The sequence below is a fragment of the Gavia stellata genome, chromosome 6 (genome assembly GCF_030936135.1).
Source record: "Gavia stellata isolate bGavSte3 chromosome 6, bGavSte3.hap2, whole genome shotgun sequence".
NCBI classification, from domain to species: domain Eukaryota; kingdom Metazoa; phylum Chordata; class Aves; order Gaviiformes; family Gaviidae; genus Gavia; species Gavia stellata.
In genome coordinates, this window is record NC_082599.1 from 40,005,824 (window position 1) to 40,033,241 (window position 27,418).

A 27,418-nucleotide genomic window follows, 5' to 3' on the forward strand; every position below is an offset into this window, starting at 1 on the left:
GCTTTTCGTATAAATCCTACCGGACAGCATAAACCGTCTCAGAAAGGAGGAACAAGTACTCTACACATAAGGAGAAGAAATCAAAGACCTTATAAAATACTCCTGGCTTTAGTACTTTCCAGTCAATAAATAAGAAGCTAGAAACAGTAACAGTTACATGGTAGGAAATGAAGCATTAGAAAAACCTGAAGCCACAAACTCAAGCTTTGTAAATTGTCACCACTTCAGTAAAGTTGACTGAGATATCTAAGGCAGAAACAAAATGCAAAGAAGAGATGAAAATAAATATACAAAATTTGAAGATATTTACATAACACTGATGAGCTAATGCAACATGCTTAAAACCAAACATGAATGCAGAGCAGAAACTAAGCACTCAGAGATACACTCTACCTAAGCAATGTGGAAAGGGAAAATCTTATTCTATAGAAAAGTAACATGTTCTAGAATTCCGCAAGACAGTTAAAAGAGTCGATTTTGCAAAAAGTCCTTGAGAATGCCTACATCCCAGTTCTTTCACATTTCTGTTTCAAAAGGGTTAGAAAGAAACATTTATTGGAAAATACTATTTAGTTACATCTAAAATAAAGAAAAAAACAGATTTTTAAAATCTTTTTATATACACATTATGAAGTGTTAAGAAACAGTAAATACCAGCAAACAAAAAACATTCCCAAATTACTAAAAATAGTTAAATATTTCAGAACTTAACAAAAATGTAGACAATATTTTTAAAACAGGCAGTCTAAAACAGAGCCCTAACCCATATCGGGACATGCAAATAAAACCACTCCTTGATTTAATTAGTGGACAGTGAGGGTCTTGATGCTTTTGTTAGCTTAGGGTTTTGAGTTATGGCTTCCTAATTTAGAGGCTCAAGAGGCATCAGAGTGGTAAAACAATGCTTGTGGCATATATTCATCTGGCCTCCTGAATTAACTTTAAATTCGTTCAATGCTACATACATTTCAAACTTCAATTTTCAAGTTTCTTTCATTCATATACAAAGGGTATTTTCATTTTCTTTTTATAGGTCTTTGTGCCAAAGTGAAGCTTGAGAAATTCGAAGTGAGGCAATTTAATTTATCAGTGTTAACATACAGCATCTCTACTAGGGAAAATGTTCTCTACTATCAAAGTTAGTGCAGAACAGAAGACCTGATGCCAGTGCAACAAAGTTCTTTTGGACTTCATATAGCATCTCAGTGTTACTTTGCTTGCTTTCTATCTTCCTTCCCCTGCAGCTTTTAAAAAATACAGTAAGAGACCTCTCAGGACCTGTTGTGTTTTAAGACTGGAAGACCTGGCTTCCCTCCCTACCCAGTCATTACAAGAGGGATTGGTCTTCATTTTCTCATTTCACTGGGAAAAGCTGCTAGCAGAACCATCAGACTGATTTTAAAGGAGTCCCAAGTTCCACAAAACATAAATTGTGAGACTAACTTCTTTTTTATTTCCAGTGCAGTGGAGACTGAGAGGAGAGATGGCTGTGTGGCACTCAATTCTAAATACACCACCCAGCACAAAGATGTTCTTTCCCAGGAATCTTTTGCTATCACCCACAATTCAGCTTTAAGGCAACTCAATGTGATTAGAAAATGTCCTATGAATTATAAAAATGAGTAGGAAAACATTGGGATGAAGTCTCTCGGAAAATTCATGATTCTTTGCATCAATAATCTTCCAACGCATCAGGTAATGTGTTGATATATTTCAACCACAAACTGTAAATAAATATTTTCTCTTCTTACCTTCCAGCAAACACTACGGAACCTGCTGCTTCTCAGCTGCCCATTAATCCCCTTCAGCCGTATAGTTGCCAAGTAATTGTTGTTTACAAATAGTTCTTCCCATTCTTTACTGTGTGCAAAAGCAAAAGGAATGAACATTTAAACAAAAAAAAAAAGTCTTAGCTGATTTAAGGACTATATGACACTACACAATTTTGGATGACAGAGGAAAGGAACTTTTTTTAATATATATATTTAGTTGTGTACCATTTCTAAACGCATGGCTGTCTTTTTGGACACATTTCTTCTTTGGATTTAATGAATATGTAGATCGCTATAATTATGCCAGCTACTGAAATTCATAATGTCTATGGAGGCTATTCCATTTCCTCTAAAATGTTGGTACTGCAGTTCAGTGAATAAACAAGAAAAATGAATATTAATATAAGCACATTCATGTTTCAGCTGTAGACAAAGAAGTACCTATTCCAAAAATACGCTACAGAAAAGTATACTGTTGACTGTATTAGCTCCTCACATGACATATTTGCTTAAATGAACCTTCCTTTCTTCTTAATGTCAAGCTGGGCAGTTAAGCATAATAGAAGATGACTTTCTTTAACATTTAGTGCTATTTACTATTGGAATCACTCCTACTTCTTTCTACATGATCAGTTTTAAAATTTTAACAGGTGCTAGCAAATTTAAAAAAAACATCAAAAAAATTAAAAAGCCTCACTGTATAAACTGTTAAAGGCAAGCTTGAGTACCTTGCAGTACCTATGGCTGACTAGATAAACAACCTAAATATGCCTCCCAGGCATGCAGGCACCAGGGGCCTAACACCTGTGCCTCATTAATATACAAGTAAATCTGCTCTACTGGGAGACAATTGGAAATTAATTGTCCCAAACCATCTACTGAGTTTGAATAAAAGAATTAAATCTATATTTCCTGCACCTTCTACTGAAAGAACAGAATAAGCCATTTGATGGTCTTAGTAGCCCAAGACTTGCTCACAGACTTTCTGCAACCACTCTAAAATTCAAAGGGTAATTTCAATGTAAAGAGCTGGGTTATGTGCAAGGAAATGTGTTTCAGATTTATTTTCAATGCATGTCCTTGAGGTGAACAGCTCCCTCTCCCACTGTCACATGGGAGACTATTACTTCTCCCTGGGAGACCAAATGAAACCAGAAAGAGGGAAACTACTGTTGTGACTCCAGGGTAAGATCTCACCAGATTTCCTTCACTAAGGAGGGTCACAGAGTGGGTTATACTAAATACCAACAAACTCTGGTTTTGCAAATGGCCCTAAATATATGCAATCTTTTGTTAGATAGTTTTCAGCCTTTTAAGCTGAGTTGTGAGGGTGACTTTTTTTAAACCTTGTTTTCGATAAAACTTGTTCCGTTTCAGAACAGAATTATATGATACAGTTGCTGGGAATAGTTGGGGAACGGACTTGGCAAGCCAGGAATTTATGGTCCTGTTCCTCTGAGGCAGGAGTGAGTGAACTCACAATCCACACTGAGACCAGAAGCGTGTTTGTGAATGCATTACCTTTTAGCTAGGATCATTTTCTTAAAAAATGGGTGTTTACTTCTGGGCCTTGATTATTAACTACTTTGAAAAGCGAAGGTACTCCAGATAAGGACAAAGACGACTAAAGTAGTGTTAGCTTGCAGGGGTTAGGGCCGCTTTTAGCTTCTGCCAACATTCCCTAGTGACCAAAATAGCAGCACGTAACTCCAATGGTGTGGGGCAGCTTCCTTCCTTCCTGCCACATCCTCCATTCTCCAAGTCAGAAAGAGTATCTGGTCATTTCACTGGCTCCCTGTCTCCCATACATCCTCACCTTCTGCAGTGAGCTGCCTACAACTGTTTACCATGATTCTGTCTCCTTTGAATACAACGTATGGTATATAGCAGACACAGCTTGAGAAAAATCTGGCCCTTTCTTTCACAGTCATTTATACTTCAGTAACTACAGTACATTATGCCTATCTAAATAACCCTCCTGTTTCTATCATGTATAATATTCTTCGTTTGCCATTGTAAATTTTGTAGCATCATTGGCCATTATAACTACTGCCAAGCTGCCTCCCTAAGGTAGCGATGCTTCAAGAGTGACACATTGCCCTGCGCACACAACAGGTCAGACTCTGAAGCTATTCACATTGTTCTGCAAGTGGATGACATTCCCACAACGTCTTTGAAAATGCCAGTATGTCAGCTGAGTTAGCAAAAGGTTTCAACCAGTGTAACTGTGAATAGAAAGAACAGAGAGGAAAGAAACTCTTCAGGTTATTTTTTCCACCAACTGCTGGGAGTGATTGCTACACAGTAAGAAAGTAATTTCAACACTTCTTAAATTGTACTAGTGCAGATACTGTGCTTTGTCTTTTTTCTTTTTCTATTTGTAATGCAATTCCAAACACGTTTTGAACAAAATTACATTTAAAACAGCCAAAAGAAATTTGGCAAGATCATATCTCCTCTGCATCCCCCCTTGGCTGCTGGGATCACTAAAAAGAAAAGTTATGAGCAACTGAAAAAAAAAAAAAGACTTGGAAGCTGGAATCTGCTTCAGTTTTAGCAGAGCTGAATGATATCTAAAATCCTTTCTGAACAGCATTCACTAATTCATTTCTCAAATATTTTGAATGAAGGCTAATAAATGAAGCCTTACAGTTCTACAGAGTGTTTCAGTAATGGTAATGCTGTGTAATATCAACAAGCTATCAATTCTAAAAGGATAACTTTTAAAATGATATAACCCTACTCTGTAAACTAATATCTATGAGCCTTGTTAACCCAGGCTTGCAGAAAACTCATTGGTCAAAGTGAAATGAGCAATGAAGACTGGAACTCAAGTCTACCACATCCCATTTTCTTCACTGAAGGGAAAGACTTCAAGAGCCAATTGGAACCACTTAAACTATGAATAAGCACATGTCATTGTTTTTAATCAAACTAGAAAATTAAATGCATAATCATGTGTTAATACCACCTTTAGGTTGTACAATTAAAATAAAGGCAAATGCCAATGTTAATGTTTTCTGGTTATTGTATATAATTTTTTCATTTCATATTCTTATTTAAATATCCTTTCTAATATACTATCGTACATATTGTAAAGTGTTCGTAATACAGGGCCTGCACAAGGAAAAAGTAATTGAATTAATGTTTCTTTAAGAAACTTAATTTCACATGCTGTATCTATGCAGTAACCGTCCAATGTAAAATATTTATTGGCATGAGTTAGGGACAGTTGCATTACTTAGAAGTGGGAAAAGTGCTCAATATGTACAAATGAAAAAGCAAGCAAGTCAATAGAAGGGATGAAGGTTGAAGGTTGCAGATTCATTCTGCAAGGTTTGTTCTCAGTTCTCATCTGTTCTTTTCCATCTTTTGAAACACACATTTATGTCATAACTACAAGAGCTTGACTCTGCAAAAGAATTTTATACTGGGGTCCGCTCTAATACACACACTTCCTTGCTTATAAGGAATGAGGTTGATCTCCCAGCAAACCATATATAAGCATATTTATTCTTCTCTTTCTTTCCAACAAGACATCTTTTGTGGATCTGATGCTTGTTAAGACAATTACGAACATTAGATTTTCAGAGATGAAAGTCCAAATACTTGGAAGAGAAATGTCTCTCTCCAATGACACACTATAAGGAAGAGAGCTCAGTGAGCAGGACTTTACATCAGAAAGTCTAAGTAAAATTTTACATGCACTTAAATACCACTTTTGAAAAGGTATTTAAATCCCTGAGGTCTAGCTTCTTCTTAAAAGACACTGGAATGCCACTATGGCACAGCTAGAGAGGAACAAGCAATTATAAACTCTTTAAGAATGAGTGACACCACTAATGTACACGATGCCTGGAAAATAATTCTGGAATTGAAACAGTAGTTCCCAGAGTTTTACTGAGGCAACACTGAGCTGTGTCAGTGTTGGGGAGAGGTAAAAAAGACTTTCTTCCACTGATAGCCAGCAGTGGAACATCAGCCTCTGGCTCTGCTGCTAAATTTCGATCTGCAGCATAATGACAAAACCAATGCATGGAGCATAGATAGCAGAAGAATGCAACTGTAGCCCACCTAAGCTCATCACAAAATAAATACTCTATTCAGAAGAGGAAGAAATACAACTGAGGAAGAGTGGTAGAGCATAGACAGTTATCACCACTAGTTAACTTCTGCATTTACCTATTTACAGGATAAAGCTGCAGATGTATACACATGCAGATCCTTCCAAAGTTGAAAGCTAGTGTAAGAAGCATTTTTGTACTACAATGTTCAGACAACATCAAACTCTATGGAAGACACTAAAACCCACAGAAATCTAAAAATGTGAATCGTCACATCAAACTACAACCTCTGTCACTGAAAAAGGGCAAAGATTCAGTTCTGGGACTGCAGGGGCTCAGACCTACCAGGTAAATATTACTGTCCCTAATTACTTCACTTTCAGTTGAAACTGGGTAACGAAGAAACTAGTATCTATCAGGTCATTAGAAAGTGGGTATAGTTATTTTATCTCATGCATTTTTAAAATATTTTATGTCAAGTTTTGAAATCCCTTTTTTTGTGCCCATGATGAAACAAGACCAATTCAGTATTTACAACAACATTTAGATAACAAGGAATATTTCTCCTTTCATAAAAGAACACTGCAACACTATTGAAAGGTGTGAACATTTGCATACATATTTGAGATTTCAATCTAAATCTCGAGCTTATTCTACCCTCTAGACCAATATTGAAGGATAAAATGGATAGTCTCATAGAGATCCAAAGAAAACTCTTGAGCAGTGCTGCTAGTATTGGCAAAATAATCTAAAACAAAATAGTGTGCATTCTCCCAGAAAAGTCAATTTCACTTTTTCATACCATTTTTTGTTAATCTTCAAAATGTGCTTTTTAAAATGTTGAGACCAAAAATCAGCTTCCCAGAGGCACCCAATGAAGCAACAGGCTACTGAACAGGCCATCAGAAAGCAAACAAATTCTCGAATTTTTGTGTCATACGTTTTGCAGTATGAGGTCTTTATTGATAGGAACATCAATAAGTGAATGTAGTATCTATATTTAAATAGAAGCAACAGTTCTTTTCAAACATACTGCATAAATCCAAGAAACATGCATAGTTTGTATTATTTATTATGCTATAAAATGAACATTTGAGAAAAAAATGAGGCAACAGCCAGGAATGTAATGAAAACAGAGTTAATTCTATAAGAACAGGGGAAAAAGCAATTGAAAGGTAGTATCAAGTAATAAGCAGTAAGTTTCTAAAACAAAACCATTACTGAAACACATGGATTTTTATTTGCTACCCTGAAAATCCACTTGACAGCCTTAATGTGAAGGCTTATCAATATGCTTGGAAAATATATGTATTTTCCTCTGTTTCTCAAACTCCTGCCTCAGGATATGAGGCAGAGTTAACAGCCATGTAAGTGTGAATATGCATGGCTGCACTGCTGGGAGGCTCAACATTCAAAGGCCAGATTTTTCTCTACAGTTCAGGTTTCATCCACTTTTGGCTGACATACAGTTAAAAAGGTTTGCATGAAGAAAGGTAAAATCACTTTCTTAACATAAACATTCCAGCAAAAACTTCAGGTTATTAGCTAGCTATGCTCTTTAAGCTACTGGCGTGTGTGTAGTACAGTCCAGGGAACTGAAATAAGGCTGCACTGGCAGCGGGACGCTTTGCCAGCACCTCTCGTACAACAGCATTGCATCTGAGGCAGAACCTCGGATACCTTTCTCCATACTCCAAATTGTCTACTTCGCCTTGGTGGTTCTCAGCCGAAGACCCAGGTTTGGCCATGGGAGACAACCTAACTTCCAACCCTGTAATCGTTTAGCTTTTGTAGAAGAATTCTTGTTACAGCCATTTCAAAGTCTAAATTTCATCAGCTCGTTCTCCTCTACTCATTATTTTGACAAAACAAAATTTAGGTATTATGTTCAATTATTTTTGGTTTTGTATTGTAACTGATTTGCCAGTCGCAGATTCAAGGCTTTCTAGTTTGAACGCCCACACCACCTTTGAAATCCTTTGCATGTACAGGCAGAACATTTACTTTCTCGTTGTCCTGACTAGAGTTCCCTGGGCAAGGCAGGCCTTCTCGTGCCTCCGAGAGTCTGTCATCTAAATGATGGGCACCTAGTTTAAGCAAGGTGGCTAATCTTCCTCTATAGCAAAGGGAGAGATACAAACATGCAGTGAGGGAAAGTCACCCAATAAACTTTTAAACATTTAATGTTAGTTCCCTCCACCTTTTTAGTCATGATGCAGGCTGCAGAGAGACTACCTGCTGCTTCCTTCTAACTGGTATTTCCACCATCAGATTTGCTATTTTTCCCTTCTGCTAGTTCATACCCGCAGCTAACCAGAGCTCTGTGAATTTTGTGTGTTCACATGCATGCAGCCTTGTTACATGAACACACATGCATTCTTTAAGAAAGAGAAAAGTTAGAGCTTCCTGTAGTACGTAACAGAAGTTAAAAGCTACAGCTCTACAAATCATCAAACTAAAAAAATGGACGTAACGGGGAGACTGGAGATACTTTTTGCAGGAATACGCCCCAAAATGTTTCTGTATTCAAACCTGACTAGCTAGAGCAGGTCTAGAACGGGTGTAGTCATGACAATATTAAAAAATATGCACCTGATTTCAAAACTTGGATGATTTTTATGATGTGCAGGGTGACAAATGCAAAATTGTAGTTAATATTGTTAGTTTCATCTTAACTTTGTAAATCCGTCCAATTTCCATGCAATGACATAAGAAAATGAGTAAGTAATTTCATGATATATCTTTAATCTCTTGAACTGACTAGGTTTTATTACCATCATTAAAAACCACATAGTCTTACTAAAAGCAAGTCTTTGCGCTTTACATTTATTTCACTTGTACATTATTTTGAGATAGCTTTTGTCTTCAAGCTTCTTTGGATCAAAAACTGTAATTCCTCAAACCTGCCGTCTTGCCTTCAACTTTTACTTACAGTTCTAGGTCATGGTGTTGGGTTTTTTTAAAAACCAAAATGAAATCACTCACCAGAGGTATTTTGAACAGAATGTAGGAAAATCAAGGTATCTGGTTTAACCTTCTGTTACAAAGGTGTAGCACACAACACTTCTTCCATTTAAAATCCCCAGCACTGAGCTAGTACTGAGCAAAGAACTGATCCTCGCCAGGTTCTCGTGCTGCTAAACTCAGCCAAGAACTCCCAGTTCTGTGGCAGATGTTCTTGCTTTCATGTCACTGCACATCTCATGGACTAGACACTCATGCCAACATGTTTAAGATCTTAAAAGGTGTACTTTAGCACCAAGAAAAATACAGTGCCATTCACCCGTCAGCGCTAGTCACGTTCCTGCAAAGGTGATACAAGTTCTGAGTTTTAAATGAATGACACTGATGAAGTTCATTGCATTACTTAGACCGACTGACCTTCAGAACTTTTAATAAATATTTCAACTTCATTATTGCCAGATGTAGTGTTAGAAGGAAGAATTGTGAAAGGTTTGGGGGCCAAAATGAGAATCACAGGAGCAATTCCATTGGGTTCCTTTCTTTTTTGCCAAGTTTACTAAAGGACTAACGGTGCTTAAAAAAAGGAAAATATTCATTAAAAAAAAAAAGAACAAAATACTTCTGAAATTTTTCTAACCTGACATTCCTGACCTCAAATGCTATGCTGCTCATGCTATTCAGCCTAGCACTGAATCTTTGCTTAGAAAATCATTTTTTCACTTGACAGACCTTCTTTCTTCTGCTCTTGCCACAGGTGTCTCCTCCTTCTGATTTAAAACAAACTAATTCCATTTTTAGGATTTTGAATAATAGGGTTTACAGGTGAAGCCATGCTGACTACTCCTGATAAAGCTTCTTGTCCTTCATGTGCGTTCCCAGGATTAGCTGCTTCACAACCTTCCAGGGATCAAAGTGAGGCTGACCAGCCGGTAGTTCCCTGGGTCCTCCTTCTTAACTGTCTTGAAGATAGGAGTGACTTTTGCTTCCCTCCAGTCCTCAGTCACCTCTCCCAACTGCCATGATCATTCAAAGATTATTGAGAGTGGAAAAGTAAAGGAAATCCATAATGAAAAACACTTAAAACATTAGTAAGGGAAAATATGACATCAGCTGAATATGGTGTCAGTGGTATACATGCTAGTTTTCATGTACAACAGAATAAAACAAAAGTAAACAAAAATTTTCACTTGCTAAACTACCATTCTCCTTCCCATGGCCTCTCTTCATGTACTAACTCTTTCCTCTTTGCTACCAATTCGTCAAGAAGCATTCTGCCACTAAAAGATGCTAGTAGTCAATCCTTCCTTTCCAATTCTCTGTTCAGAGCATCTCAGGCTTTAAGTAAATTTGTTAAATTTGCTTTCCGCTATTTTCTAAGGGATCACACCGCATACAGAAAGCAAGCCTATATTTCTGTTTCTACCTCTTTAGAAAGTAACATAATTTTCACAGGTTAAAAGTTAAAAAAAATCCACAATTTATATCTGTTGAAATGTTTAGATCTTAGAAAAAGTATACTGCATATAGGGTTTCAGCTCCTCAGTCACAACTTATTCTTCCCTGTCTTATGACATCCAAATTCCTTAGGACACCAGGCAAGGAGTGCAGAGTGGATCAGCTGTGGAAGGAAGAAGTCAATAAAAGACGTTTGACAAGACGGAGATGGAAATTATATAAGGGTCCTTAAACAGGAAAAGAAAAGAAAGTAACTTTGAAAGAATTCAGAGAAAATCAGAAATCTTCTAAGCTCTCAGCAGGTGTGACAGTGATGATCTTGGATTTGGAGAAAAAAAACCTGTTGGACGAAACCTGTGATCAGTGCAGAGAGTCACCTTTTCTTGCTGGAACTATGAGATTTGCAAGATGCAATTGCTAACTTCTTCACAAACAGGGACCAAATGAGTGTACTGGCACAGACTACCACATCCAGAGAAAGATTATAAGCACGTAATCTTTCAGAAGAATCACAAAATTCAAGGAGAGTTTACAGGCTCTCAAACAAAATTAACTTGCACTGAAAAGGCCTCTTCGCACATAAAGAGGCATGAACCAGGACAGCAGCCAGCACATGGTTCTAGGTAAGACAAAACAAACACGGATGCCAGCTTTACCGCTTCTTTGTGGAAAGAGAGGAAGGATGCAAGCCCTGAGAATTCTCCTTACAGAGCAGATGTGCAGTGCCACTTCACTGCTTCACCTTCTATTCCCAAATTTTTGTATCTCAATTTGAAAACTCCAATAGAAACAAGCTGCTTCTTTACAGCTCTTGATTATGTGTGGACACATAGTGGACAAAGTTAGAAAAAATACGTTATAATTGCACAGGGGTGGCTTAAAAGTAAAACAATAAAGAAACACCACCTGTGTATGAACAAGACAAATAGGCTTGTGCAGATGGGAACGGGCTGCTTCCTAACAGATTAAAACAAGAGTTTTCCACAAGGTGGAGGTAGGTAAGTCGCCTACATCTTCGCACTATGTTTAACATATAAGAACAGAGGCTATGTGGCCATTTCTGGCTCAGCTGCCGAGAAAAGCCATAGGTCAAACAGGAATTAAACTAGTTTCACTATCCACTTTTGGAAGGGGGTAGGAACAGGGAGGAACAGCTTGCGCCCCTTGCTGTCTTTCTTCTGTATGCTTAGTATCAGTCCTGTGGTTGTTGGCTGGCACACAAAAAACATGCCTCAGCCAGCAGGACCACATTGCCTTTTTGCAGTAAGAAAGAAAACATCTGGTAAGCAGAATCTGTAAGAAGTCAGGGGAAGAAAACGGAATACGAAAGTCTTTCTTATACTAGATCTGCTGCCTATTTGAAATATCCGCAGAAGGAGGAATATACATTGTCTACATAACCCACAACTTTGAGCAACCATCGCTTGTCATGGAGTTTGAGCCACACAGGGAAGAACTTTATCTTGATACATGGGGTAGAAATTAAACTTGTATACAAGTGCAGAGGTGTATTAACAAATTATTCAGCATAGTAGTCATAGGTGTCTGAATCATAAAGTAAGTTAACAACACAAGAATGAAAAGTGAGCTTTTTTTTAGGCTATATATTTATTAGAAGCAGTATTAATGTATGAATCCACCTTGGAAGAAAATAAGTGTCCTTGAGATGTAAGATTCTATCAGCCAAATTGAATGTCTGCATCAATGGCTCTCCCTAAAAGTCATAATTAGGTCATTAAAATATATTTAGAAAAATAGCTTGTAAAATAAAGTTAAAAAATACTCACCTTCATTTTATTTCATAGGTCACTGTTATACCATCTAATAAGATAATTAAAAACATGCAAGCAGCTGGTACCGAGGCTAAACAGATTAATGTAATAGTCTGTAGTCATATGTGCTGGCAAGGGGTTCACCTCTTTGGCGAGGAGAAGGTCAGCTGCCCTTGGGAAGGCAGGAGAAAGACAGTATTTCTACTTTACAGTGGCACTGCATTGCAGATACTGAAACTAGAGACCCACACCTATTTTTCTTTTCCTTTTGGTGAAGTCCATCCAATCTGCACACCCAGAAAAGGCTTTAACCATAGCAGTAAAATAATACAGTAGAATGGAGCTCAAATATTTTCCTAAAGTTTTTTATGTTTTAAAGATGAGAGTTACTATATGTCTAAATCCTTGTTCAAATTTTTCTGATAGTGAACTTCAACCTTTGATGACATGGTTAGAGGAAATAATTTTCATAATTTCTTATCAGTAAAGCTTCTTCTCAAGTACACAAAGAATACTTCCATCAGAGCCTGAAGACCAACTAGAAAATTCTCTGGGACCTGACAGGATGCATTCACAAACTCACAGAATATTTAGAAATATGTGCCAGTCACATGTGCTTTTCACTTACATTACTTACAAACTTTATGACCTAAAGGGAAATGCTCACTATGTGAACATAAGCAGCATTAAATCTGTGCTGTGATCAACACAAGCAAGAGCCACAAACTCTAAGGCGACACCATCATATTAAAAATAAAACCATACAAGTAGTTCTGGAGCTTTATAAATATATCAAAGGATAATGATCTGACATCCTTTATTAAGACATACACACACACTTGGAGTCTTGTACTGTATAGTGTAAAATTGTCCTTTAAAGTAAAAAGTGTTGGAATCGAGTAACACCTCCCCCCCAATCTTTTTTTTATTGTGGTAAACCCAATGTACTCTTAAGAGCACTTTAACAGCAAAACACATTCACTTTCAAATGTTTTTAAACATTTGGAGTTGCCTCTTCTCCAAATAAATTGTAAAGAGACTGCTACTGATAAAACATGAAGCAGCTTTTGTCTCAGTAAAAATTTCGAGTAGAATTTTGCATGTATTAGCCTCTGCAAGCATGACATCTATCATGATCCAAAGATGCCTTTGCCTCTTTTAGGGCAAAAATTCACCAGCCAGTCTTTTTAAAATACAATAGACTAAAAAACATAGAGTAAACAAGACTATAATCAGTTTTATCGAATTACTAACTTACTGGAAAAATATTCATCGACAGTATCCTAAAATAAGTCCAAATCTCTAATGAATCCTTAAAGAAACAACAACCATTTACCAGCGTTACCTTTCAAGGTAGTTTCAGATTCCCTTTTCATCTTTTGTAAGGTATTACCTCCTTGTTTTTACTTAACATGCAGCACAGAACTGTAACTATCAACACAATATTCAACCCAACTAGCAAATTTAGAGCCGGTCACATTATATGATGGGAGTTACTTGCCACTGAGCAGAAAATATTCATTTCACACCTTAAACACTGTAATACTACTTAATAACAGTGCTAGCTTGCCAACTATTAAAAGTCAGAGGATTCTTTTGTATATATATGCGTACACTCACACAGACACATATATGTACGATACTCTCTTGCTTTATCATCTTGCCTCTAATTATACAATAATACTCTGGCAGTGGTATACGGGACCGCTTTTAAAATATCAATTAACTTCAGTTTTGCAAGTTGGGCTGTAATCCTCTCTGACAGAATACAATTACTATTCAGTGGAAGTCATAGCCAATGTCGTGGTTTTTATATGCACTTTGGACTAAGGAATATGGAGATACAAAGGCCGGCTTTAACCTCCTCTTATTTGTTGAGCATTAAAGATAGCTGAGCATTCACTACAGCTGGGCTAGTTTATCCCCCTGGACTGGTTCACTGAGAGATAAGCGCCACTGGATGAGTGAAGAAGGGGTAGGAAGACCGGGTCGGACCCCAGCCCCACAGCTTACACTCCCATGGAACCAGAGCCTGGCTGAAGCTGGCTGCTTCTTCAGGTTTCACCTTGGCAGGTACAACAGCTGGCGCTCTTGAGTTAGTGACTTTCAGGTATAAGTGTCCTGGAGTTAATGGCAGAGAGAGTCCTCAACTCTTTCCTTTTGCTGATCTGGCTAAATTCTATCTTGCCTATTTTTCAGAGACTGCTTCCTAGTCTCTGTATCTACATATGCTTCTCACCTAAAAAATATGAAGATTATTCTGGGTGGTATTTTTGAGCCCTTCTTTTAACTTAGATAGTATGTTGCATGCATTAGAGAATACAAATATGACAAGAAATTGAGTCAGGCAGAAACCTGAAAAGGATCTGCTAACATATTTTTCTCAAAGTGAACTTGCTAACTACCCTCAAAGGGTTTTGTATCATCACAAAGTAGGTTTCATTAGAACAGACTTACTACAATACAGAAAATGGGAAGCAAATGGTAAATCAAACCTCCCCTGTCCCACTGTCCCTGCAGGCACACCCTTTTTTCCAACCTTTCTCTCAGTTCAGAAGCTTGCTCTGGGTGTTTGAATCGCATCAAACTCTTTGCTGTTCCCTCTAGGTCCTTACGAAAAGTCTGTCTTTTCAACATCCTCGAGACCAGGCTGTTTGCTCCCTGCTCTCCTCAGCAATCTCTCAGCCTCCAGCCTGCAACCCCGCACCTGAAGGCTCTTCATGCCCAGCACAGCTCATTGCCTGCAAGACGGTGCGATATTCCCCACCCAGCCGGCTGCAACCAGGACAAGGCAAACAAGCCGGTTCCTCCTGCCTGTCTGCCTACAGTTCTTTGAAGTACAGACTCCAGTGGACTACAAACAAAAAATGAAAAAGATGCCGTCCTTCATAGTTCACTAAATGAATCCAAAATAATCATGTGGTAAGCTTGTTTTATCTTACCATACTGAAGCATCAAAATCAGATGCAGTCATTCTGATTAGCACAAATCTTACTATTAATTTACTGGTCACAAGGACAGAGATTTAGCATTTGCAGCAGAGGCAGTATTTTGCTGACTGAAGGATGAAACTACACATCTGCTTATTACCTTCCCGTGCTTTCACGTACAAGACACCTTCTGGTATGTACCCAAGCAAGACAGTGACAGTGCTGCAAAAAGTTGTTCAGCATCATGTTTCTTTAACTGGTGTCTGCTACCAACAGAATTGAAATACTGTTTTCCTGTCAGAAACCATCAAATTTAACAAGTCCTGGCTTTGGTTTTTGACTTGAAATCATGAGCAAATAGAGTTCCATGTGGTCCATAGATCCAATTACTCTGGAGAAGATCAGAAAGGTGGTCCCTGGCGAGTTAAATATTTCAACAACATTTAGCTTAGCTGCTATGAGTTTAGGTGAGAATTTCTACTTTATTGCATATTTTGAGGCGCTTAGGGACATGGTTTAGTGGTGGACTTGGCAATGTTAGGTTTATGGTTGGACTTGATCTTAAAGGTCTTTTCCAACTTAAATAATTCTATGATTCTATACTTTGGAGAAAAAAAAAACAACAACAAAAAACCAGCCTCAAAAATATTTAGGCTTACAAACATCTTGTACTTTTGTCAGTTAAGTATTTTGAACAGCTTTCTCAAAAAAAAATTCTAGAAAACCACTTTTCAGATCATTCCTTAATTAAATCCTTCATGTCCAAAGTCTACTGACTGTTGCAATTTAGATTGTACAATATTCTTAAAATATATGGACTGTTCTTTTGCTTAAAATACATTATGCTGATTATTATATTCAAACTTTTTAACATTGGAAAATAGATATAAAATATTACCAACCTGTAAGAAATAAATGTTCCATCAGAATCTGAGGTGTGTTGTGTGCTTCCATTTTCATTTGATCCTCCTAATACAAAAATAGAAGAAAACACTTTTGTTACAAGACAAATGCTGATAATAAATAACACAATATTGATGAGAATTGCAATTGATTTTACCATATATGTTAACTTTCGTTTACGACAAAACTTACACAGACAAGTCTCAACTTCACGTCTTCAAATTCTTACAGGTGGCAAGAGAGACAACTCACCTCCATGCTCAATTTGGAGTCTGAATGTTCTGAAAATCTGAGATTTAATTTCACTTAAAGTTTTGATCGAGGCCCTTCTCAACTTATTAAATACAATTTTACTAGTATAAGGTTACAGAGGTATACCATATAAATAGATGAGTTTGATTTTACTAAGTCAAAGAATGTAAAAATTCATCTATTTTGTGAAAACTTTCAAGTTGACTGCATGATACCAGATATTTTTTGTCATAGCACAAGTTCAAAGCGTCTCTGAAACTACCTAAGTAACACCGCTGCAAAACATCTTGTTTTACATCCTGTGGGCTGTTTATACATAGAACAGCGACATTCATAGAAACCAAGGATTACAAGGAAACCTTCCTCTCTATAATAACTACTTCTATTGAAGGATGGTTAAAAGCCATAAAGAATCATCTATTTTTCAAGGCAAATTTATTCACGTCCCTTTTTATACTATTTATTCTTGCCTAACCTGTCATTTAGCATGATAATTCTTCTATGTCGCTGTGTATTTCCTTAATTCATTTACAGATAGCATCGCACACCTTTGTGTCCTCTGTTCTGCTTACTGAAATCAAGTTCCTTCAGTCTTTTTCCTAAATGAGGCTCCTTATTTCATGTTTTGTTTAAATCAGTCCTTCTTATGCATGGAAAAGAAGGGACAGGAGCTGTAGACAGCATACTAAAAGTTTAATCAGCTGAATCTTTGGACAGTGGGTTTCTTCCCTATCAAAAAAATCTTGCTTGATACAGTCTATAGTCATGCCACACCATCCTGCAGTTTCACAGCCATCCTGAACCACCTCTCCTACATGCTTACTCTCCATTTTTTTTTACAAAAAGAAGTTTGCAGTTTACAGTAAAAATTCTTGTTAGTACAATACTGTATTTCACACTATTTCATGGTGTATCTAGTCCTCTTTTCCTCAGAAAGGACCAGTCCTACCTAAATACTTTATACTTGCACTGGATACTACCTTCTAGTATTTTTTCTTCATAAAAGTCCATCAGTGCAGTCTCTCACTTTGTGGCAAGACAACAAATGAAAATATTGGGTAAGATCAGTTCCACCACAAACTCCACCTCTCCATCATTTCTATTTCATAACCTCTCCTGTGGCACTACATCAGATGGTTTACTAGGTCCAGATAGACTTAATGTATTTCCTTAATGTATATTTTGAAAGGCTAGCAGGTTAGCTAGGCACAATCTCCCATTTAACAAAAAACCCGCACTAAAAGTTATGCCATTTGCTTTTCTTTTCTCTCTTACTTCTTCCTTAAAAACTTTTTTAAAGCCCTGCACAGATAATAGTCAACCTATATAGCTGCTTTGCTATCACTTTTTTTTTCTCTTAATCTAAGTACAGATACTACATTTCCCCTCCTTCAATTATAGAGTATCAGCCATAAATTAAAAGGCTAAAAAATTGTTCCATGAAGCAGTAATTGTCAGTATTCTTGAAAGACAGTTACTCTGCAAGTCAGATGCTTTAATCCTCGTTGGCTGTGCTAATTTATAATATCTACCCAACACTCCCTTTTATTGTATTTATTTATTTTCAGGCCTTTGCCTGAAATTTTGTTTTTACTGAAAATTAAAACTTTCAGATTTAGACCATACCTGGACTACATTTAATATCATTTGTCCATTCGCACTGCACAATGGTTCTATCTCTTTCTTCCCTGGAAAGCTTCTTTACATACTCAAGTAATATCTTCTTGTTAATTTAAATTCTGTTCTTATGATCTAATTCAACTTAACTTTTGCTAATTGTTACTATAACCCCACGTTTTCTCATATCCAAGAGGTAGCCTTCTTTTCAGATCAACCTGTTTTCCTCTTTCTTTCAGGATCTTTGCTTACTCCAGACATTCCTTAAAAAATCCTTAATAATTGACTTTGGCATAAAACTTTCCTTCCAAGCGTTTTTTCTCATCTAATTTGGAATGCGTTTTTTTATTAACTTTTGCACCTTTGTCTAAAATAAATCCCAAACCTCTTACTACATTTTAGTCTAAAATCACTCAGTCCAGTTGATTTCACTAATTAGCGCTCTCAATTTATTTTGAAAATGGAAATCCTACTTAATCAATCTGCTTTTTGTTTACTAAATTTAACTAAATTAACAACACCAGATATTTCATCCAGGAGCCGACCCTCCCGTTATTAATAACCATCTGTTCCTTTTTCTCTTGTATCTTGGAACATAGCCTCCCATATTGGGACAATTTTAAGTAATACGCTTTTTCATACATTACCCATCTCCACATCTGATCCTGAGCATTCAGAGAAATGACTGAACTATCTTCAGTCTCTTTTAAAGCCATATGGCTAGGTGCAGTGATACTGGGCAATTGCTTATAGGGACACAGCACATCAAAATGGGTCCTGAATGCACTACTGCACTTTATTGATACTTAGACAATTCCTAAGCATTCACCTATCACACTAGTCAGACTGAAAAAGAAAACTCATTCACAATGCTAAGTTCATATGCTGAAAAATATCTTTTGGGACTCTTTTCAAGAATGGCAACACAATCTTCTTCCTTTCTGAAGAACAAGGTTTAAGAATATCTCAAAAAATGCAAGGCCTTTATCATCTTTCAGCTAAACCATTTGTCCTGCTTGAAGAGTCAACAGGACTCTGCAAAGAAAACCAGAATCTTGGTGATAAAAGTTCTTTCATCAGGATCCCACAATGAACATTTGGTGGGATCCTGGGTCTGCTACATCCACTGAGCTGTCCTTCACAAGCTACTCTAAGTGTAGCTTGCTTTATTCTGAAGCACCCTCTCAGAAGACAGTAATTTCCTTTATTTAAATGACCGCCACAATACTTTAGCATTCTTAATTGTACACCCATTGTTAATAAATCTCACGGTCATACAAGCTATTGTTGGGGGTTTTTCCTGAGAGCTGCTTTTGCTGCGCTATCGTATCATTAGCAGCAGCTACCAAACCTGGACAGGCCTAGGTACACTCAGCTCTCAAAACCAGGATTTAGTTCAGTGGGCATTTCTGTGGTTGTTTTCTTGCTCCGTCCCCTTTGAGACAGACATGTCTGTTATGACATCTTGAAAGATGATTTAGATGTCTTTCATTGAAAGTGATAAAAATTATAGAGCAAAGTGCAAAGTATTCACTGACTTAAAAGAAGGCGCTCTAAATTTTATCTGCTTTTATCCAAAATGCTTTCTAGCAAATCCTGGTAAGTTTTCATAGCCAGCAATACTTGAGACAAATGGTACAGGTGCTTCACTAACTAATGACAACAAGCTGTGGGAATCCATGCCCTGGATCACCTCTCCTCAGGCAAGTTCCAGCTGTTCCTCCTTTTGAAAGGTATGGTGAACTCCCAGTAGCACAGATAGATTACTTGTCTCTTCTTCAGTGATAATGATCCAACTTTCTGGTAAAATTAGGGTGTATACTGAACAGTTATGAATATGATTCATGATGCTGGTAATAGAATTCAAGGTCTCCTTTAAAAATCCTAATTGATTCAGTGTTATACTGATCTTTAGATTCTTTCTGAGTCTCAAAAACGGGAAGAAGGGCTCTGTTGAAGAAACAGAGGATGGTCTACCAAACCTGCCCCACACCTCCAAACTTCAAATGCAAAAGCTAAGTGAAAAAAAAGGTAAAATAAATCTTATCACACTTTCAGAGGAAAGAGAAGGAAAACCACCAGCATCAGTATCTAAGTACAGCTAAGGTACCCAGCTTTCAGCACTAGAGCAGTCACTGGTTTTAACACAATAATAAAATAAGGCAGTATCCTTCCAAAAGGACTGAAAATCATCTGGCTATCTTTATTGCTGCTGCTTTAACTGAAGAAACTCCCTCTTCTGGGAATGAACACTTTCTCGTGAAAGAATTCAGTTCTATTGCCCTGTTCTAGCAAAGGCTGTTCTCGTGCATGAAGACAAGGGCTCCATGGGCTAAAGGGAGCCAGGACTTGGGTAGGTGGGACCTGGTACTACTGGACACAGCTGGAGGCTGTTTCAAGAGAATTTGCATAACTTGAAATTGATGCTTTTACTAACCAGTCAAAAAAGAACATTTAAAATGCTGGCTTTGTTAGATTTCAGAGATGCATGGAGAAGGATTTGTAAATTGTACATTTACTAGGGTCCTAGATTCACCCAGAACACACAGGCTTGTCACTTGCAGTACTTGCACACTATTTTTGTATTTTTATTTTTTAACAGCCTATTATACTGATAGCATAATATCTTCTCAAAGAAAAGCTTTTTCAAGGTGCAGTGCACAGTTTCCACTTCAGGCAGTACGAAGAAACTGGATAGCATTTCAGAGCCCCGGTTCAAGAGCGGGAAGATGCTCTGGGTACGCACCAGGTGCAATGAGCACTCTGAGCTTAAGCATGTGCTCAACATGAGTAAAAAAGTATGTGAAGGACAGTGTAGGGATCAGACATTTCTCACTCATCTCCTTCATTACCTCTCTGAAAACAGCTGTTTTCTGTGAGATGCAAAAATTCAACACAGACTTCTTACGGAGAAGGGGTGGGATACTATCATAATGAGCTGCAAGTCTACTAACACAAGAAGCTTGAGTGATATCCCCTTACTCTATGGATATACTCCTACTTCTAAAAATAATTGAACTGCATTTTTTTTTCTTTTGAAAATATGTTTTGATACTGCAGAAATGTCTTTACATATATACCTATTTCTGTATGTATGTATACACATATATGCATGTATACACAACTATTCATGTCTATGAGTGGGCACAAATGTATATTTATATAGGGCTAACTGATTTTCCAATCTCGTGTCAGCTATGAAAGAATTTTATTGCTGGCAGTTCAGGAATTTGTGATAAAAGTGATCCCACTTAGGAAATCAAACTACGCATTCCCCTGCTTACAAGCGTCAAAATGAAGACAGATCTCTTTGCTGACAAGTTTGCACTCTGCTTAATATTTTCTTTGTATTCTCATCAATGGTTAAAATGATGTTAAAACCCAAAATTTATTTAACAGTTGTGAAAATTTAAGTTCAGGTTCATATAAAACACCCAATCATTAATGCAGTGTTTTATGATCAGAAACAAGGAAAATTTTAACACAAATATATGCTTGCACTCTAAGGTTGTCAGTTCTTATAACATGACTTCCAAATTCCATGCTAGATTCATTTTCAGCATATTTAAAGCTTAATAATTTAATGATTTATCCAATTTTAATTTATACTTTCAAAACCACTTTGAACAATCTGAGGTGCCACTGGAGATCATAACAGTGGTCCTGGTTAAGTCAAATAATAATTATAGCGCTTTCACTTTAAAGATGAGATTATTTTTAATTATTGAGTGAAGTACTTGAGGTACCATACTTACATAATTACGCTACTCATTAAATGGTTATTGAAAGCTGAAATGTAATTTTAATGACAGCTACCTATTTTTCTTTGCACACTTTATAGATGACAGATCAGTCAGGAATTCTAGTTTGCTCAAAAAATCCTTGCAGCTGCACTGGTTCTTTCAGGTGTAAAACAATTAAGCTGTGCTTATTTTAAAACTTTCAAGATTTTTTTTCTCAAATGATATTTATATGATATAGAGGAACTTGTAAAAACAGAACAATAATGCCTGGATATTTTTTCTTCTTCACAATAACACCAAAATTCTGGTCCTAAACTATATACATTCCAAACAACATCCCCAAAAAACTAGTGACAATACAAATATGGAGGAATGATTTTAGTCAAAATGTGTTCCTCATATAATGCAAACAAAAAAAAAAAGCTTAACAGATTGCAGACTTTTATTGTGAATATAAAGGGGTAATCAACATACAATAAGCATTTTACTATGCATTAAAACTATATATAATGCCACGAGACTCCTTTGCTTTTTGTAACGCCAAGGTTCACAACTCTTCAAACATAAAATTCCTTCATACTATTTACTCCACAGATAAATATTCATCAAACTGATCCGGAAAAAATGTATTCTAATAAGTAGGAATCTTTGACAATTGACACCACAGAGTTGTGGTCTCAGAAATGAGCACCGAAAGACTTATGCTCTGTATTTTAATCCTTTATACGCGATGTTTGAAATTCAGCATATCAGTCCATTGTTCCAAAGACCGGTATCTTGTTCAAATTAAGCTTTCCTTTTTCACAATGAAAACCAAACAGAAGAGTAAATTTGTTTCATTAACAATATTAAAGCAAAGATTTCTGAGTTCGCTGTATGGGGAAAAGGCAATAAAGTTTTGAAGAGGGAAAAACTGCTTTGTTCCTTCAATCCTCTAGTTGAAATTAATTATAGCAAATGTTTATGAAAACATCTGTTCCATACAGTTATAAATTCTTAATTTTAGCACGGGCGATTCCAGGCTCCTCTATTATTTTGAAAGAGAGCAGTCTGACAATTGAAAGGTTTACAAAACAGCAGACAATTTGCATTTCTACGGTACCAAATATGCAGTTTCGAAAGTCTTCAGGATCTCTGCAGCAAAGAAAAAAAAATAAAATACAAAAAGACCGAGACGACTGAAGCTTTCTGATTTGGGTCTGCTGACAGACCAAAATGGCAGTAGGAGGAGAGAAAATAAAAATAAAAGCAGAGCTAATCCCAAAACATACGGCAAATTGAGATTTTACTGCATAAACTAGATCTTTAGAAAGTAAAACGTAGCGGAGCTATGGATTTCTCTGGTATGTATTTTGAGAGGTTCCCGAGGAGTGAGGGAGGGAAGCTCACGGCATTGCTGTATCGTGTCGAGAGAGGGTGCTGCAGAGTTTCAGATGATGCAGTCGCATCCCCTTCGGAAGCCCATCGTGGGTACCGGCAGCCCCTACGCTACAGAAAATCTTTCGGACTTTTTACATAACAGCCTTGCAACTACAGTGTTAAATTCAATTTACACCAAATAAGCTTTTAAAATGATTAAATGGAGCAAGCTCGAAGCAGCGTACAGAAACTGAAAATAATGCCTTCAGCTAAAGAATTAAGTGCACAGCACTTCTGATATTTATAAAATAATTATTAGGCTGGAAAGTTGAAGAACATTTCACTCTAAGCGAGTTGTTTAAGTTTTCTGAAATAAATATGATGCAACTTTTTGGTAAGCAATCTTAAGTACAAACCTGACTCGCTATCACTTGTTTCAAGTTCATTTAGCATTAGATGCATACTTTGAATGCATGTGTTGCTTGGGACAGATTTTTTGGTGGCATTTTAATTTCAACAACTGTGCCCTAAAATACTACATTTTGCCATGAACGAAACGAAAAATGATACACTACGATAATTAGCGATATATGCTTATAATTAACTGTGAGATTTTGCTATTAGAAGTAGAAAAGTCTTACATAGGCTGAAATATTTCATTTGTTTATCCTTCGATACTAGTACGAGAAAACTATATTAAGCATTAACAGTGTTTTTTCCCCTTTTGAGAAAACTGTATTAAGCATTAACAGTGTCTTTTACCCTTTAAGCTTATTTGAGTTAGGAAAGGAACACAATTGTAAAACACAATAGAGTACCCACACATAATGCTAATCTTGCGATAGTGAGAGCTGGTCACATTCAAAAATACATAAGGAACACTGACACCAAGGTGCAAAATCAAAGCCTGGTTTAGCCCTGCAGAAAGCTGCTGAACAACGTGATCGGCAGACACATTGGTTTGCAGTCATGAACAAAAACTTCTGGAGATAATAAGAATATCTTGTATTGCATGTTGCTCAAACCCATTCAGTTCCTGTGTCTTATGGATTGCTGATTTATGACAATCAAGTGGCATCTTCTATGATCTTTGCATATAAAATCACAATTGCATATGTGTATACGCATATATGAGTAAACTCTGCGTATTCTCCAGGCAAAATCTCTGTTTGAAATAATTTTGTCTGTGCACTTCAGTTTAAATCAAGACACATAAAAATAAGAGGGTTTCCATTTTAAGTGAAACTGCTTCTGAGTGTTCACAAATCTAAACACCAACCCTGTCATTAGGTTAGCCTGTAAATTAACACGCCACTTTTCCACATGCAAAATGTATGTGTGAAAAAGTGTGGATAGGAAAATGCATACAAAAGTCTAGATGACTGATTTTGAAATTAGAATGTAGCATCACTGTTTAAAAAAATGTAGCCCCTTGCAGCTCAATTCAAAATAAATTCAACAATAAGTCTATTCAAAGGACTTATTTATAGTATTTCTTTTCCCGATGAAGCTCTGTGTTTACTAAAACAGGCTCAGCTATACACTGTGTTCTAAACTAAAATCAATAAAATACATAGAATAAGGAATTTTACTCTAATACCACTGAACTAATTCACAGAAATACTTGAGAATAATTCTCAGGTGATTGCAAAGTACTGAAATCTTAAAAAATTTATATCCAGAGGTGTTCTAATATAATCTCTTTGAGCATGACGGGAAGGCCAAGTTTAACTCTGATGCTAATAGTGATTTAAACACTTCAGAAAATGCACATACATGGAAAAATAGTTTGACTTCCCATGTAGTGGGAACCACACAATACTAGCCTGTATAAGCAAATGTGACTTCCACTGAAGTCGATAAGCATTTAGTCCAGTAATACTTGGATTCAATTTGTTACCAGCAGCAGTAAGACTGGTAAAAGAAAAAATCCACAGGATAAGGTAAACTGTGATTCTTCAAAGTTTTTTTTCCCAGTTATTGTTATTTTCCCAGTTATTGTTGTTTCCCAGTTATTATTCCCAGTGCACCTGCCTTTGGTCCACAGTTAATTATGTCCAATTCTGTTCACACGCACAGTACTACAACCTGTACCTGCTACTTAACCTGGCTGATCATTTACCATGTATAACTTAAACAAGTTCCTAGGTCATCACCAAATGTGACTCAAAAGACTCCAGGATAATATACAAACATTTTAATGTAGCTAGATGAAGTGGAAGGTGTATACTTAATAAATAATATAATCTCTAACTTCAGTAAATTCTTTAAGAGCATATACACTTAACAAAATAGCAAATTAGCAAAATTAGCAAAACAGAGGATACAATAATCCAGTATAATTAGGGACAAGTACCACAACTAGACTTTGCACAGAAAGAAAAAAAATCTTAGAAGCTGCCTGGCATCATTGCTAGGAACTTACATCCCATGATATACAAATGCCGAGTGACTTATCACTTGCATCCAGAAGAATTTAGCTAATTTTAACTTATAAACAGCCTAAAAGGCCTTTGAGCTATAAATTGCAATAATCTAAAGATGGCAAGAGGCAATAAACATGAGTTAATGACTCAGCATCCTCCTGAGATAGCACTGGTCATACCGCGTTGCTTAATCTTAGACATGCACAATCACTGTAAAAAGGTGGTCTCCAGAGACCATTTACACTGACAATAAGAAAAACATACCATCTCTTTAGATGTTTGAAGGCTACTATTGTCCTTTAATTTACTTCAATTACATCCTATTTTAAACCACATTTCTATCTTATAGATAGATGCAATCCTTCTGTTTGAGATAATAAATCATACGTAAGTATAGTTTGATTTTCATATTCTAAAGCAGTAATGCGTATTCCATTGAATCTAGGAAAAAAATGGAGCCAAAAAACAGTGAGCAGAAGTTTTCTAACATTCTGTTATTTTGCCAAGATTAAATGATAGTAGAAGACAAACGAGAAAGGATTAAGTGCTCTTTTATTGAAATAGAATTGGCCTTTCAACAAGAAGCTAGCTGCTCTTCAACTGAGAATAACAGGTTTATCAGGAGAAAGGCCAGCCTGGCCGGGAAGCCACACGGTAGTGATACACAGCCTCACCTCCTAAAGTTGGGGACCTGGTCTCATGATAACCAAGACCAGAGGTTAAAAAGAGCAGAAGCAATTCTGCGTTCTTTCTTTGCTGTTTCTTATCAAAGGAAGCTACTACAGCAGGGTGATGACTTATAGCACTACTGATGGATGTCAAAGGCTTCTCCTGAAAGCAGAACGTACTTTCCTGGACCTTCTCCCTTGAGTGTAAATACATTTAGGAACACCGTGAAAATCGTACCACTTTCCTTTGCCCAGCACATACCCACAAAGAGGTTCAGCCTGAAATCAGGGCACCCACACGACTACCGTGGTGACACATGGGTAACCAGCTACCTGCTTATCTGGAATGGATAACAGACAGCATTTATGGCTAGGAGGCAACCAGAAAGAATAAAAGCAGCAGCACCATTGCTGCAAATGGAAACACGGAAATTCAGGCACACAAAACTAAAAGGCACCCTGTGGAGGGGCTGGCACTAACCCTGACAGCCAGCAGCTGAACTGTGGGTTTTGGCTCTGAGGAAGAAGCAGCAGACGAGAAGCATGAAGTTAGGAAGTTGTCACAGAGATGCAAGACTGGGCAACGCCTGGACTGTCCTCAAATGCTACGGTTTTGAAAGCACACAGTAAGAGGTGAAGAAAGTCCCACATGAAGAAATATGGGAAGCAGCCAGTTACTGAAACACCCAGGGCTAGGGAGAGGCACTTGGGCACCCACAGCATCCCTGTCACCCCAGGAAGCTCAGCTCCTCTGGCTCCTTCCAGCTGCAGCCTCCTCCTCCCCTACCACAACTCCTTTTAACACTCCTGGAAACCATCAGACCTGTAGGTCCAACAGGCTACTTTGGATTTATATCAACATAAACCACAGGATAATCTGTTAAATTAGTTAGAAATAGGATCCTACTCATACCCATTGAAAAGACACATTTTCAATAATGTAACTACATAACACATTTTAGCAGCATTACACACACACACAAAAAGTAGAGATAACCAATGGTTTATTAAACTATGAACACAACATACTAGAAGTGCATATGATTTTTACTTCCTTCATCCATCATTCGTAACATAACAGAAAGCACATTTTTTCATTCCTTAACAGATCTATTATGTGAATGATTTTGAAAAAGCAACTGTCTCTGGGTAGAGTTTAAAGTTATCTGGGTAAAACTTAATGATGTTCCATCAGTAGCAGAGTCCACAGGTAAGACAATTCACAAGTGGACTGTTAAATAAAAAAAAAAATCAAATCATGTTAGGATAACTTCACCTTATGATAGCAAGACGGTCTGAGAAAAACCACAACAACCTGAAGACAACCAACACTGCCACACAGACTCAAATACTCAACCCTGAAAGGGACGTTCCTGCTGCCCATGGAACAACCCTTATCCTAATCAAATTAACTATACAGAGAGAACCTGCACCAGAAAGGGACACCTGAGCTTAAAGCTGCCTAGCTGGGTTTTATAAGATGAAGCCAGGAA

The 27,418-nt window shown here is 37.1% G+C and overlaps 1 protein-coding gene across 1 annotated transcript in view; it reads right to left on the reverse strand.

Annotated features, from left to right (window-relative positions):
- TBC1D5 (TBC1 domain family member 5) overlaps positions 1 to 27,418 on the reverse strand; it is a 189,955-nt gene that overhangs the window by 144,597 nt on the left and 17,940 nt on the right. The window contains exons 2-3 of the mRNA XM_059818281.1: positions 15,860 to 15,926; positions 1,752 to 1,860 (exon numbers count right to left, since the gene is read on the reverse strand). Of these exons, the coding sequence (XP_059674264.1) occupies positions 1,752 to 1,860; positions 15,860 to 15,926 (176 nt within the window). The remainder of the gene's footprint in view (positions 1 to 1,751; positions 1,861 to 15,859; positions 15,927 to 27,418) is intronic.